Genomic DNA, 11,583 nt, shown 5'->3' on the forward strand with positions numbered 1-11,583 from the left:
TCGAATCACTGCATGCAACAACATATTCCACATAGTACATTACACATGCACGTTGAGCGTATTTCGTATTTGCAGCGTCAAATGAAGCTGGAACCTCTCTATAGTTGGGTCACACTACGTCTTTAACCCCGTTACTATCATCACCGAGTCCCATCCAGCTCCTGATTGCCTGCCTCTCTCTCTTTATCTCCATCTCCCTGTCTGTCTGTCTGTCTGTCTGTCTGTCTGTCTCTCTCTCTCCCAGTGAGTTGTTGTTAAGGCTCAGCCACTAATCGCTCTGGTTGGAGCTGTGGTCGACTGTGTTACCGCTGTCCTGCCCTCAAATGCAGACACACACACACATATTTCGAAGCCCGCAGTAACACTTATAGAAACACATGCCATACAGTATGTGTGTAATCATGTTTTGCCTCTCATTTGTTGGCAAACTTAATTATAAATGTGTCATCTTGGTCTCATTCATTGTGTCCGCATGTTTTATGCATGTACGTTACACCATATAACGCGCGCGCATGTGTGTCTGTCTGTCTGTGTGTGTGTGTGTGTGTGTGTGTGTGTGTGTGTGAAGCTCCATTCTCAGTTGGGCAAAAACAATGGAACCTCTCTGATTACATCTCCCTGCACAGGCGGACACAGTGTTTGTGTGTGTGTGTGTGTGTGTGTGTGCGTGTGTGTGTGTGTGCGCGTAAGGCTTCAGGGGGGAGGAAAGGGTGGCGGTTGTGGAGGAGGAAAGAGGTGGAGGCAACTTTTGGACCTCCCCTCCTAGCTCCTTTTCTATGTCTCATGCGCACCCTCGTTCCTTCCCTTTGCAGCCGTCTGGCATCTCATTGGTTAAATCCCCCGCCATGTATTTATCTGATTGGTCAGGGTGGGGTATATATACACAGCATGGGTCGGTTAAATCTTGCCACAAGTTTCAAAACTTTCAAACAGGGTAGACAGACGGAGAGACTGCGTGTCGGACGGCCCGAGTGAAGGAGGGAAATCAACTTTTGGACAAACCACACACTCCAAACAAGAACTGTTGCCTTTGGGGGAAAAAAAGAACACAAAATCTGAGTGGACAAAAGAGAGAGGCTTTCTAGGGGAATATCCTGCACCACAACTTGTTTGTTTTCTCTTTCTTTCTCATCTCCCCCCTCCTCTCAGATCTCGATGCTTTGCTTTGGGTTTTGTGCTCCAAATTCATCCAAGTGTTCTCTCGGTCACTCTCCTCTCCACCATTTGAAACATTTTGAATTTTTTTCCAGAACTTTGCAACCCAACAAACTGAGACAGACGTTTGCAGAATTCAACTTGGACTAAGAGTTGAACCCGAGCCCGGTTCTGGAATGAATTTAACCGAGCCCAGCTTTTCTAGAGAGACTCTTCTGCATCCTGGCCAGGTGTCTCTTGGGGGGCACTGGACGTCTGGGACCCCAAGTCCTGCTTCTGATTCTGAAATGGGTTTTGAGCAGAGCCTCTCAGGAGACTGTAGTTCTCCTGATGGCCTCGGGACCGGGAACATGAGGAGAACGGAAGCAAGGATTTCTCTCACAGCCGGTTCAGGGGGACAGAGTCCAGATCTGAGCCAGGCTGGAGGTGTGTTGGCGGGAACGAGCGATGGAAAAGCCGCTGGGGCCGAGCAGAGGATCCGCAGGCCCATGAACGCTTTTATGGTCTGGGCTAAAGATGAGAGGAAGCGACTGGCCCTGCAGAACCCTGACCTGCACAACGCTGTGCTCAGCAAGATGCTCGGTAAGACAAACGCTTCAACATCGTCACGGCAAAAAATCCAAAGCAATGTAAATTCAAACTAGGTTGACATCAACTTAGAAGTAGCAGCTTTGCTAAAGTTTATCAAAATTCTCTCCTCTTGGGTTAATTCATGTATTTGCACTTATGTAGGAGATAAATTCAAATATCTTGACAACTAAATGGCAACTAAATATTTGCGCAGTTAGATTTTACCAGAGTGACACACCCCACCCATCTGAATGACTCTCATTGTCCAAGTAGCAATAATAATGTTGCATAGACCATAAACATCACCAAAAATAATCATATTAGAATTACTGTTACACATTTTATTTTCGTATAGAGATAATAAGCAATATTTTTTTTTTACAGAGTATATACATTTAATGTAAATAATTTTTATTTCTGCGTCCTTTCATAAATTGTGTTTGTATTAAACTTTCTCTACTGTACCTTACTAAATTTGATCATTCAATGCAATTACTATTTGAAAAAATTGTTCAGCAGCCACTTACACTTACAAAATACAAACGTATTTTCTCACTTTTCTCAAAAAATATTTTTGCATTTTTCTGAGCTTTTTTTTTTTTATGCTTTGTGATATTTTAGGACAGGTGACTTACAGTGACAATACTGAATATGTGAATGTTTCCAAATCATTTACTTGGTGTGAGGTTTGAGGGGTTTCAGGTGTTAACAACTTCACTCTTCACTGCCTTTAACAGACATCTGCAGTCAATTATGGTTGGCTGTAGAACGAATGTTAGGTCTCGCTTAAGAGATGTTCTCATCTAAAATAAATTGTAGTAGGTTGCAACTTACCACTGACAGGTTAAGTGGGAAAAACGTTGGAAATGTACGTAGAAACTTCTCAAACCACACATAAATCACCTCTCGGTCCAAGCTTGCGTTCATTATATCCCAAACTCCATAGTTTGTCATAATATGGGATCCACTTTAGTTGACGTGAATCCAAGCTGACCACAATGGCTGTTCTCTTCCAGTTAGAAAAGTGCTAACTTTTTATGATCACCTTTAAACTAAGCCAGAGGTGACAGGTTTCATACGAAAGATTCGTGGTGAAGGAGTCGATCTTCAGGGGTCAAAAACTATTCTATTCTGCATGTTAATACTGTATAAAAAATATGAGGCATCATAGTTTTATTTTTTATTTTACTGGCTTTTGGATATTTCTCTAAACTTAATACTTTTACAGTGTGATTTTTAAAAAATATATATTAACACTCAGTGCTGCTCAGTGATCACACATGACGTCTGGAGCTCATCTGCAGTAATTTTTGGGCTCATTCAAATAAAAACCCACAAAGTTTGTGGAACAAAGTTAGCTTCATATCTCACGTTTTCTTGTTCAACAGCCACAAGACAAAGTGAGAATATAAACACTTAATGAAAAGTAAAAACATAGATGTTATAGATTATTTGTCTTACGCAAGACAAGTCTAAGAAGGCCCAAAAGAGTAGACTTTATGGGATGTTGACTCATTTACTGTTCATTTCAGGAGTTTGAGATGTAGAGCAGTGTTTCCTCACACTTCCTGTTTTATTACAGAAACAGGATGCATATTAAATCAGCGGTTAAGAAGTTCACATATAAGTCATTTGCTGTCACCTTAGCTGTTGGAGATTGAGGACCAAACTGAACGCTGCAGTCACTGTGATTTTTCTTTCTTTTTATCACATTAAAAGTATGTCTTTCTTAATGTATTAGTATGTTAGTGGTTAGCATAATCTGAAATTAGGGCAGTTCATTGCATTTCTTAAATTATTCAATCAGAGATGAATACATCAGTCCAATGGACGCAGTTTCCATAATCATAAACATATCTTTAAAAACTTGGCCATTCACTGATTATACGGCCATAAATATTTCTGGGGTTTTCTGTGACCACAAGTTGAATACCTGTGGTTTAGACGGTTTGCTGGACATAAAAGAGCAATGTGAATCATTGATCTACAGTTATTTTTTCCAAAATCGTGGTTGTAATTATTTTTATGAGGTTTCATAGGACAAGCAATAAATAAATGAAAGCTGAATATAACTAGAAAACAAGTGACTTTGACTGTGATTAGTTGATAAGATGATGATCAGAATGCTTCTGTCTTTCTTTTTCTACCTTGACATGAAAATTATTAAATGTAATTAAATATATTAATTATGTCTCACTACATCCTCCAGGTCAGTCATGGAAGGCCCTGAGCGCCACAGACAAGCGACCATTTGTGGAGGAAGCGGAGCGCCTCCGCGTCCAACACCTTCAGGATCACCCAAACTACAAGTACAGGCCTCGTCGCAAGAAGACCACCAAAAAACTCAAGAGGGTTGAGCCAGGGCTCCTGCTGCACAGCCTAGCCCAGGGTGGGGCACCAGGCCTTGGTTTAGGTCCTGGAGCGGAAAGTGTCTCTGGAGGATCTCCTTATGGACATCCGGGCACCCACCCTTCACACCACCACCATCCCCATCATCTGCTGCCTTCTCTGGGGCATTTCAGAGACCTTCAGGCCCAAGCACACCCAGAGCTTGAGACATATGGCTTGCCCACTCCAGAGATGTCCCCTCTGGATGTTCTGGAAGATGGGGAATCTGTGTTCTTTCCCCAACATATGCAAGAGGAGGCAGGGATGGGAGGCTGGAGCGGGTACCACCACCATCTTCATCATCATAACCAGCATTATAGCCATCACTACAACAGTCACAGTCACCATAGCTCCATACACAGTCAGGGATCAGGAATGAGTGCCAGTTTAGGCACAAGTATGAATTCGAGTCTGAGTCCTGGTAGAGGATCCAGACTTGATCCCCGTATGAGTTCTGTTGAATCCAATATGACCTCGAGCATGACCTCTGTCACTTCAGTCTCCAAGTTAAATCCCACTCACCAAGTCACTTTGAGGAGTCCTGTAAAGTGTCCACCACCTCTACCTGACTCCTCTTCCTCTGTTTCATACCCTCAGACCTCCATCAGCCTCCCTGAGACAATAAAATGTCATCAGACAACCCTGAGCAATGCTCCTGTCAGCTACTTCAGCCAAATGTATGGTAGTAGCGCCCCAAATGCTAGCCACTTCACTCCATCTCATCTGGGGCAGCTTTCACCTCCTCCTGAAACTCCTCCTTCTTCCTGCTCAAACTCTTCCATCCCCCCTCCATCAACCTACCTTCCCTCTGTTCATCTAGAGCATTCAAATCCAGAGTCCTCTGGCCATTTAGGGTCTTCTTCTGCTGAATTTTGGTCTGAAGTGGACAGGCACGAATTTGACCAGTATGTAAACATTGGAAGGAATCGAGAGGAAGCCTACGGACTTGCCATGGGGTGTGGGGGTGGGTCAAAAGTCCTGGGTGGGCGTGGCAGCAGCAGCAGCGTAGGTAGTAGGGATGTCAGCAGTATCATGAGTAGCGTTGGTGGATGTGATGATGGAAGCAGCCCTCTTATATCTGCTCTGTCTGATGCCAGCAGTGCTGTCTATTACAGTGCCTGTATCACTGGATAAATACTCAATGATCTCATCTCTCAAATGTACATCGTTTTGTTAGTTTTGGTTCTTTGGACCACTGTGACATAATAGGAAGAACATATGCTGGGAAAGTTAGTTTTGGCTCATACTTTTAGTCAAGTCAAAAAACGTTGAGTTGAGAAAATTTTGAACATACATTTAAATGGTAAATGGAAAGCTTCATTTAAATGATTTCAAAGGGCATTTATTTTTCCTTAATAAATAAATTTATGATCACTGAACAGCTGCCCAGGTTGATCGAGTTGTTGCAGGCTAGTGTGGCTAGTTTTAACTTGGGAAGTGGGAAACATGTGCATCTTTCCAAGCTCAACCCTCTTCATCGAGATGCTGTCTGCTGACCCAAATGAATACTAAAAACAATAAGACGTATCCCTGATATTAGTTCTTTTTATCTCCTTTTTTTGTCTCATCACAGTCAATTTTTGATTAGATGGCAGTTTTTAGTTAGTTATCAAGGGTGCTACATCTTGGTTTAGCTAATGCTAATCAATGAGGATTCTTTACCACAGATGGATATATTTTCCATGGGTAGATATGTGATTCAGGGATGTGGGATACAGAGAAAGTTCTTATTTGTGTTGAAGTGCCTTTGAGCAAGACATTAAGGTCTTACCAGTTCCATATGTATTACAAACACACTGTGTATGCTGTTCATCATAATATTTACCATATTTTTTTCTTTGATGTTTCATCTCAGGATCAGACAATATTAATCATCTCTGAACTTCATGAAGTTTAAATTAATTCTCATTTGCTGAACTGGAACATGAACGACAAATTCATGAGATAGGCCGAGAGAAAAGACTCTGTGTGAAAGACTTGTTTCAGCCTCCGCGGATATCTCACAAGTGTTGTCGGGAAAGCCTTGGCCGCTAACCCAGAACAGACCACTGATGTCTCCCACAAACTATCAGGATGTTTTACAAGCTGAGTTGTATTTTTTTTTTCTAACCGTGATACATGCCGTTCCCTCTGTGGCTAAGTCCATGACAGGGCTTCATGTCAAACATATGCCAAACTCTGCAAGTTTTAAGTTGCTTTGCTTCTTGGCAAACAGAGATCAAAGATCATTATTTCTAACCAGTAAGCCTCTCTGGTATTACGAGCAAATCGACTGTTTAAACAAAATGTAAATCTAAAGTTAATAAGCAAGGGTTAGTTCTGCAAATACCAGGATATTATGTTCTGAATGTCCAACAATCCTGGAACAAGTATAACATCGTAGGTCAAGTAATGTCATTTTATACATGAACTTTTAACATGTTTATTTGCAAAATCATGCAAAGCAACCTCACACTACCATATAATGGTATGCAGTTCAGTTTGCTCTTACGCTAATTGTTGTGATTGTTGGAAACTTTGGTTTGGTGTAGCTGTTTACTGTATATATATATGTATATATATATATATATATATATATATATATATATATATATATATATATATATATATATATATATATATATATGCAGATGCTTCTTGAAAGTATGTGAAGGAGAAATTGAGACTATGAAATGTTCTCTTTGCACTGGGTTTAATGTCTTAGCTGTATAGAAGGAACACTACTTATTAAAAGATAAATGTCCATAATTTGAAAGAAGTTTTTTTTGTTTGTTTTGTTTTTGTATGGAAATGGTTATTTTGTTGTGTTATAGAGTATTATTTTTCTTAAAGTAAACACATTTGGAATTAAACTTTTATATGGTGAACGAGCTGGGAGGCAATTAGCCTAGCTTAGCATAAGGACAGAAATGTTGGAGAAAAAAGCTAGTCCGCCTAACATTACCACCAATTACTGCCAATTCACATCTTTACAAAAGATTTTTTGTAATGTCGTCACTTTTCTGCTCACCACAAATGATCTTTTCTGATCCTACTATATGAACTTCCTTTTGTGCTAAGCTAGGCTAATCACAGCTTCACCTTTAACTATATTTAAACCATGGACAATGTCAAATTATTCCTTTGAAGAACTATAAAAGTGTTGCAGCAACATGAATCCACTTGTGTTGTTTTATTTGTGTTTTTATTCATTTGCCTTTAAAAGGAAAACTGTAATTGTGATCTGTTGTAGATCTGGATTGGTCTTTAATGTTCCACTTTGGTCTTGCAGATTCACTACTAATTGAGCAACCCCCGCCCCAAACACACACACACACACACACACACACACACACACACACACACACACACACACACAACACGGTTAGAAATGAAAAATGAAACATTAACTGTAAGAAGCCACGGTCAAGGTCTCTGTGTGTGTTTATGTAGCATCTATGCCGTAATAGTTTGTATACAGTGGAAGCAAAAACCAGAAGTCTCTCTTCAAAGATTTATCCCACATCTGTTCTGCATTATTCCTAAAGACAATAGTTTTTTCATTATTTTTTTTTTTTTTTTTTTTTTTTTTTTTTTTTTTTTTATACATGAAACAGTAGAACAAAATCCACTGTCTTGTATAGTGAAACTAGTTATATTTACCACACCGTTCCTTGTGGCCGCCGGTGGTTGAAAACAGAGCAAGAGTAGATTTTTCCAAACATTTCCTCCGGAGCGCGGAGCCACAGAGAAGCAGAAGTTCAAGCAAACTATTAAAGAAATACTTCTACATCTGCATTTGACATTCTTCTCTGTTGACACCAAACGGAGCCTTGTTTCCATTTAAATTTACTGTGACACACAAAGACATCAGAGAGACAGGCGTTTTTTTGTTTTTTTTGTTGGAGTCGTGCAATAACTCTGGGGCTTTTGGTAATAATTATCTGAAGAAAAAAAACAAAACACCCAAGATTTTGGGATTAAAACAAAGGACATTTTCTCAGCAGTCATATAAAGACAAATTAAAACCAGGATTTTCCCAGACGTGTCACTGTGACGCTTCTAAATCTGTCTGACAGGGATGATTTTTATGTTTTATAGAAAGTAGTTTTGTTTGTATATTTGAAAAATATTTGCTGGCTGTAAATGGATTTTTCCTGTTTTATAAAATAATTTTACAAAATAAACACTTCTAAGATTGCCCTTCGGTCTCTCAGTCTTCTACCCTTTGCTATAGCCGCTTTAAATTTAATCACACAGTGGTTTTGTCTGGATGCGTTTGAAAACACTGTGTGAATTTCCAGAAAACACTTAAGTCCAAAGTTTCATTTTCAATCAGATGTTTGGATAAAAACAGTTCATGCAGTAAATCTGAGTTTGATTGGGTAGTTAATCCAACACATTTTTATTTAAATTGCCCTTAATCAAAAAAATGCATCGAGACACTTTACAGAACCCGGCGCATGAAACTCCCACAGCAAGAATACGCTCCCTTTTAACGGTGAGAAATCTTCAGCAGAACCCTGCTCGTGTGTGGAAACTTATCTGTTTGAGGCCGGCCGGGTAGAGAGGCAGAAAAAAGGAGGAGGGACGAAAGACGAGGGAAGAGAGCAGCAGAAGAAAGTAGCATATGTATATATGCATATGGATAAAGCATACATGCAGCATGATACTTATAGAGGAAGCATGCAAGACTGACATTTAAACACTTAGTGGGCATGAAGTGTGCTCAGAAGGTTGCTGTTAAAGCATAAGCAAGATCACTGAGGCAGAAAATTATGACCAAACTGCTAGTTGTTGTATTACAGAGGAGAAGTCTGACATTAGTTATTAGCTGGCTTAGTTAGCAAGGTGGAGAATTAATATCATCCCTTCAGTAAAATTAGAATCCAAGAATCTAAGTTCAGCCTGTTTCTGTTTGGTAAAATAAAACTAGTTTAATGTATATATGTATGTATTGCTTTCCACTGCATGATTTAAATGTCATCCAAATTCCTATCTGTAGCCTTGCCTCCTTCCTCTTTGTTCACGGTTAAAAGTCAGATCAGATTGACCTTTAGTATCTGAGAAGGTTTAAAATATTAAATCAAATACTTGTAGATCTGCACACAGATTGTTCCTGTTCGGTGCGTTTCCACCACAGTGTGATTCTGGTGCTCGGCTTCCAGCTTCGGCGTTATTAATAAACTAAATTTCTGTCCAAACTGGGTCAAGTCTGCAACCTTTGAAACTGAACGTCAGCACTGCACAAACTGCGCTTAGTCCTCCTGGTGCCAGGACACAGACGACACTCAGTCACACTGCTAGAAAATGCTGTTTGTTTTTCCAGACACACTCATTTATGGAGATAAAGTTCCACCATTTGACAAGCACATCTTTTTATTTTCAAGAGCCCAGCCAAATGAACATCTCATGAGAATTCATCCAATCAGAAATTCAGGACTTAATGTGCTGAAACAGCCTCCTGTCAGACTCGCTTTCCTTCACCTTAGCTGATGTCTGTGGCTGTTCAAGCTCCTTTTGTCTTCTTTTCAACTGCAATATTCAGCTCACTTATTAAACTAACTTACTAAAATCTAAAAGCATGCAAACATTTGTACAAATCTTGGTGAAAATATGGTTTGCAGAGCACAATGATTGTAGACACCAGCCCTGATGTGCAATCATGGTGTAGCTTTGGCTTTCTGACTACATTTAATTGTATCCAGTATTTTGAAATACTGCTGCAGAACTTTTAATCTCAGCCTTTATTCAGTTCATCTCATCCATCCATACATACTTGTGTGACGTCGGCATCACTGATTTTAGCCAAGCAGATGTGCTTTGTAGATGGCATCCTCGATCATATAACACATAGAATCTACTGACTGTCTCCTTCTCCATCAGTGAATGCATCAGTCACATGTTGGAGCAGATATAGAGGTGAGGAAACCCGTGGAGATTTTTCTAGAACAATTTAGTGAAATTAAAAAATAAAAAAATAAAAAAAATAAGTAGTATGCAGTATATGTAGTTGTATCAACTGTCAAAGCTGTGGCTCTTGGTCCTCATGTCTCCCGATCTTTAGGTGGAAATGAGGAAGAGCTGTGGAAAACAAGAGTGAGATCGGAAAACAATCGCCTCAGTGTTGGTGCGGCCTGTAAATCCTCTGTGATCTGCTCTGATTCTGTCCTCCTCGAGTTCAGATCCGACGCTAAGAGCTTGGCTCGGTGGGACAAACCCCCCCACCCCCACCCCCCCTCAACAAACCGCTAACGGACTCAAAAGAAAACATTTGGATCAAGGACAAACTGTTCTCTCATTCTCTCCTCTTTGACAGGCTGTTTTATTTTTTCTTCTCTTTCAAACTTGTTTTATTCCCGCTCAGCCCCTCAGTCACTGTAATTTTCTCTTGTTTTTCTTCTCTTTCTCACGAGTTTCGTCTGTGCCTCTTGTTGCGTTCTCCACCTCGTTCCACCTTTGTCGTCCTCTTTTCCCATGCGTGTCCTTTTTATTTCACACTACTCCTTTTCTCCCATCGGTACGTACCCATTCTTCTCTGTTTTCCACTCAAATGCTTTCCACCGTTTTCTTCATGCTTCTTCCTTGTTACTCTTCTGCTCCACCTGTAATCTTTCTATGACCTTTTACTACGTTATAACCATCTTGATCAACCTCACTCTTATCTTTCTTTCCCTCCTTCACCTGCTCTTTTTCTCTGCTTTCACTGAACATCACGCTCACCACTTTCATCCCTACTTCACTCATCTTATTTACCCTTTATCACCTCATCCTCCTTTTCCTACTCCTTTCCTTCTACCATCCACATTCACATCCTCTTTTCTACTCACTTTTTCTCCCCATCCCAGCTGTTTACCCCTTTCTGCTAAGCGTTCTTCTTGCGCTCCACCAATTAATGTGCTTTTCCATCCTGTCTTTTTCTTTCTTCTCCTAATTGTGCTAATTTTGCTCTCTTTCACCCCTTTCTGCCTCATTCCACCCCTCTCTGTCTCACCCTCTTCCGTAGGACTCAATTATCCTTTGGCTGGAGAGCAAGAGGTTTTTCACATCTTAACTGGGCTGTAAAGTGTCAGAGTTGTGTGTGTGTGGTATGGAGCGTGTGTGCTTTCCTACACCGGGTCGTGTACTCTGTGCACCCTGTGAGTGTGTGTAAGCAAAAGAGTTTTTAATAGTCAGTGTGTGTGTGTCTCTCTCTCTCTGTGTGTGTATTGCTGAGGTAACTACCAGGAATGTTGGCCACGAGAAGGAAACCCCTGTGGAAGTTTGGGATGTTCGGAAAGGGTGTGTGTGTGTGTGTGTGTGTGTGTGTGTGTGTGTGTGTGTGTGCTTCTGTATCTAACCAGAGAGAGCCAGCGAGAGGAAGAGGTGTATATTTTTGTGAGAACACCTCACCCGCCTGTATGTTACCCTGAGTGGAAAAGATAACAGAAGGCTGGATTCCCCTTCTCCCGGCTGGAAATGAACCCACGTGAGTTCTAGGGTGTGAACGCG

The 11,583-nt window shown here is 40.6% G+C and overlaps 1 protein-coding gene across 1 annotated transcript; it reads left to right on the plus strand.

The window, feature by feature from the left end:
• Positions 1–920: 920 nt before the first annotated feature.
• On the plus strand, positions 921–7,270 carry sox18 (SRY-box transcription factor 18). The gene is made up of 2 exons (XM_047571702.1): positions 921–1,737; positions 3,935–7,270. Exons 1-2 carry the CDS (start codon positions 1,332–1,334, stop codon positions 5,245–5,247), a joined length of 1,719 nt encoding a protein of 572 aa, XP_047427658.1. The 5' UTR covers positions 921–1,331; the 3' UTR covers positions 5,248–7,270.
• Positions 7,271–11,583: the final 4,313 nt, after the last annotated feature.

The sequence above is a fragment of the Mugil cephalus genome, chromosome 1 (assembly GCF_022458985.1).
Source record: "Mugil cephalus isolate CIBA_MC_2020 chromosome 1, CIBA_Mcephalus_1.1, whole genome shotgun sequence".
Lineage (NCBI taxonomy): Eukaryota > Metazoa > Chordata > Actinopteri > Mugiliformes > Mugilidae > Mugil > Mugil cephalus.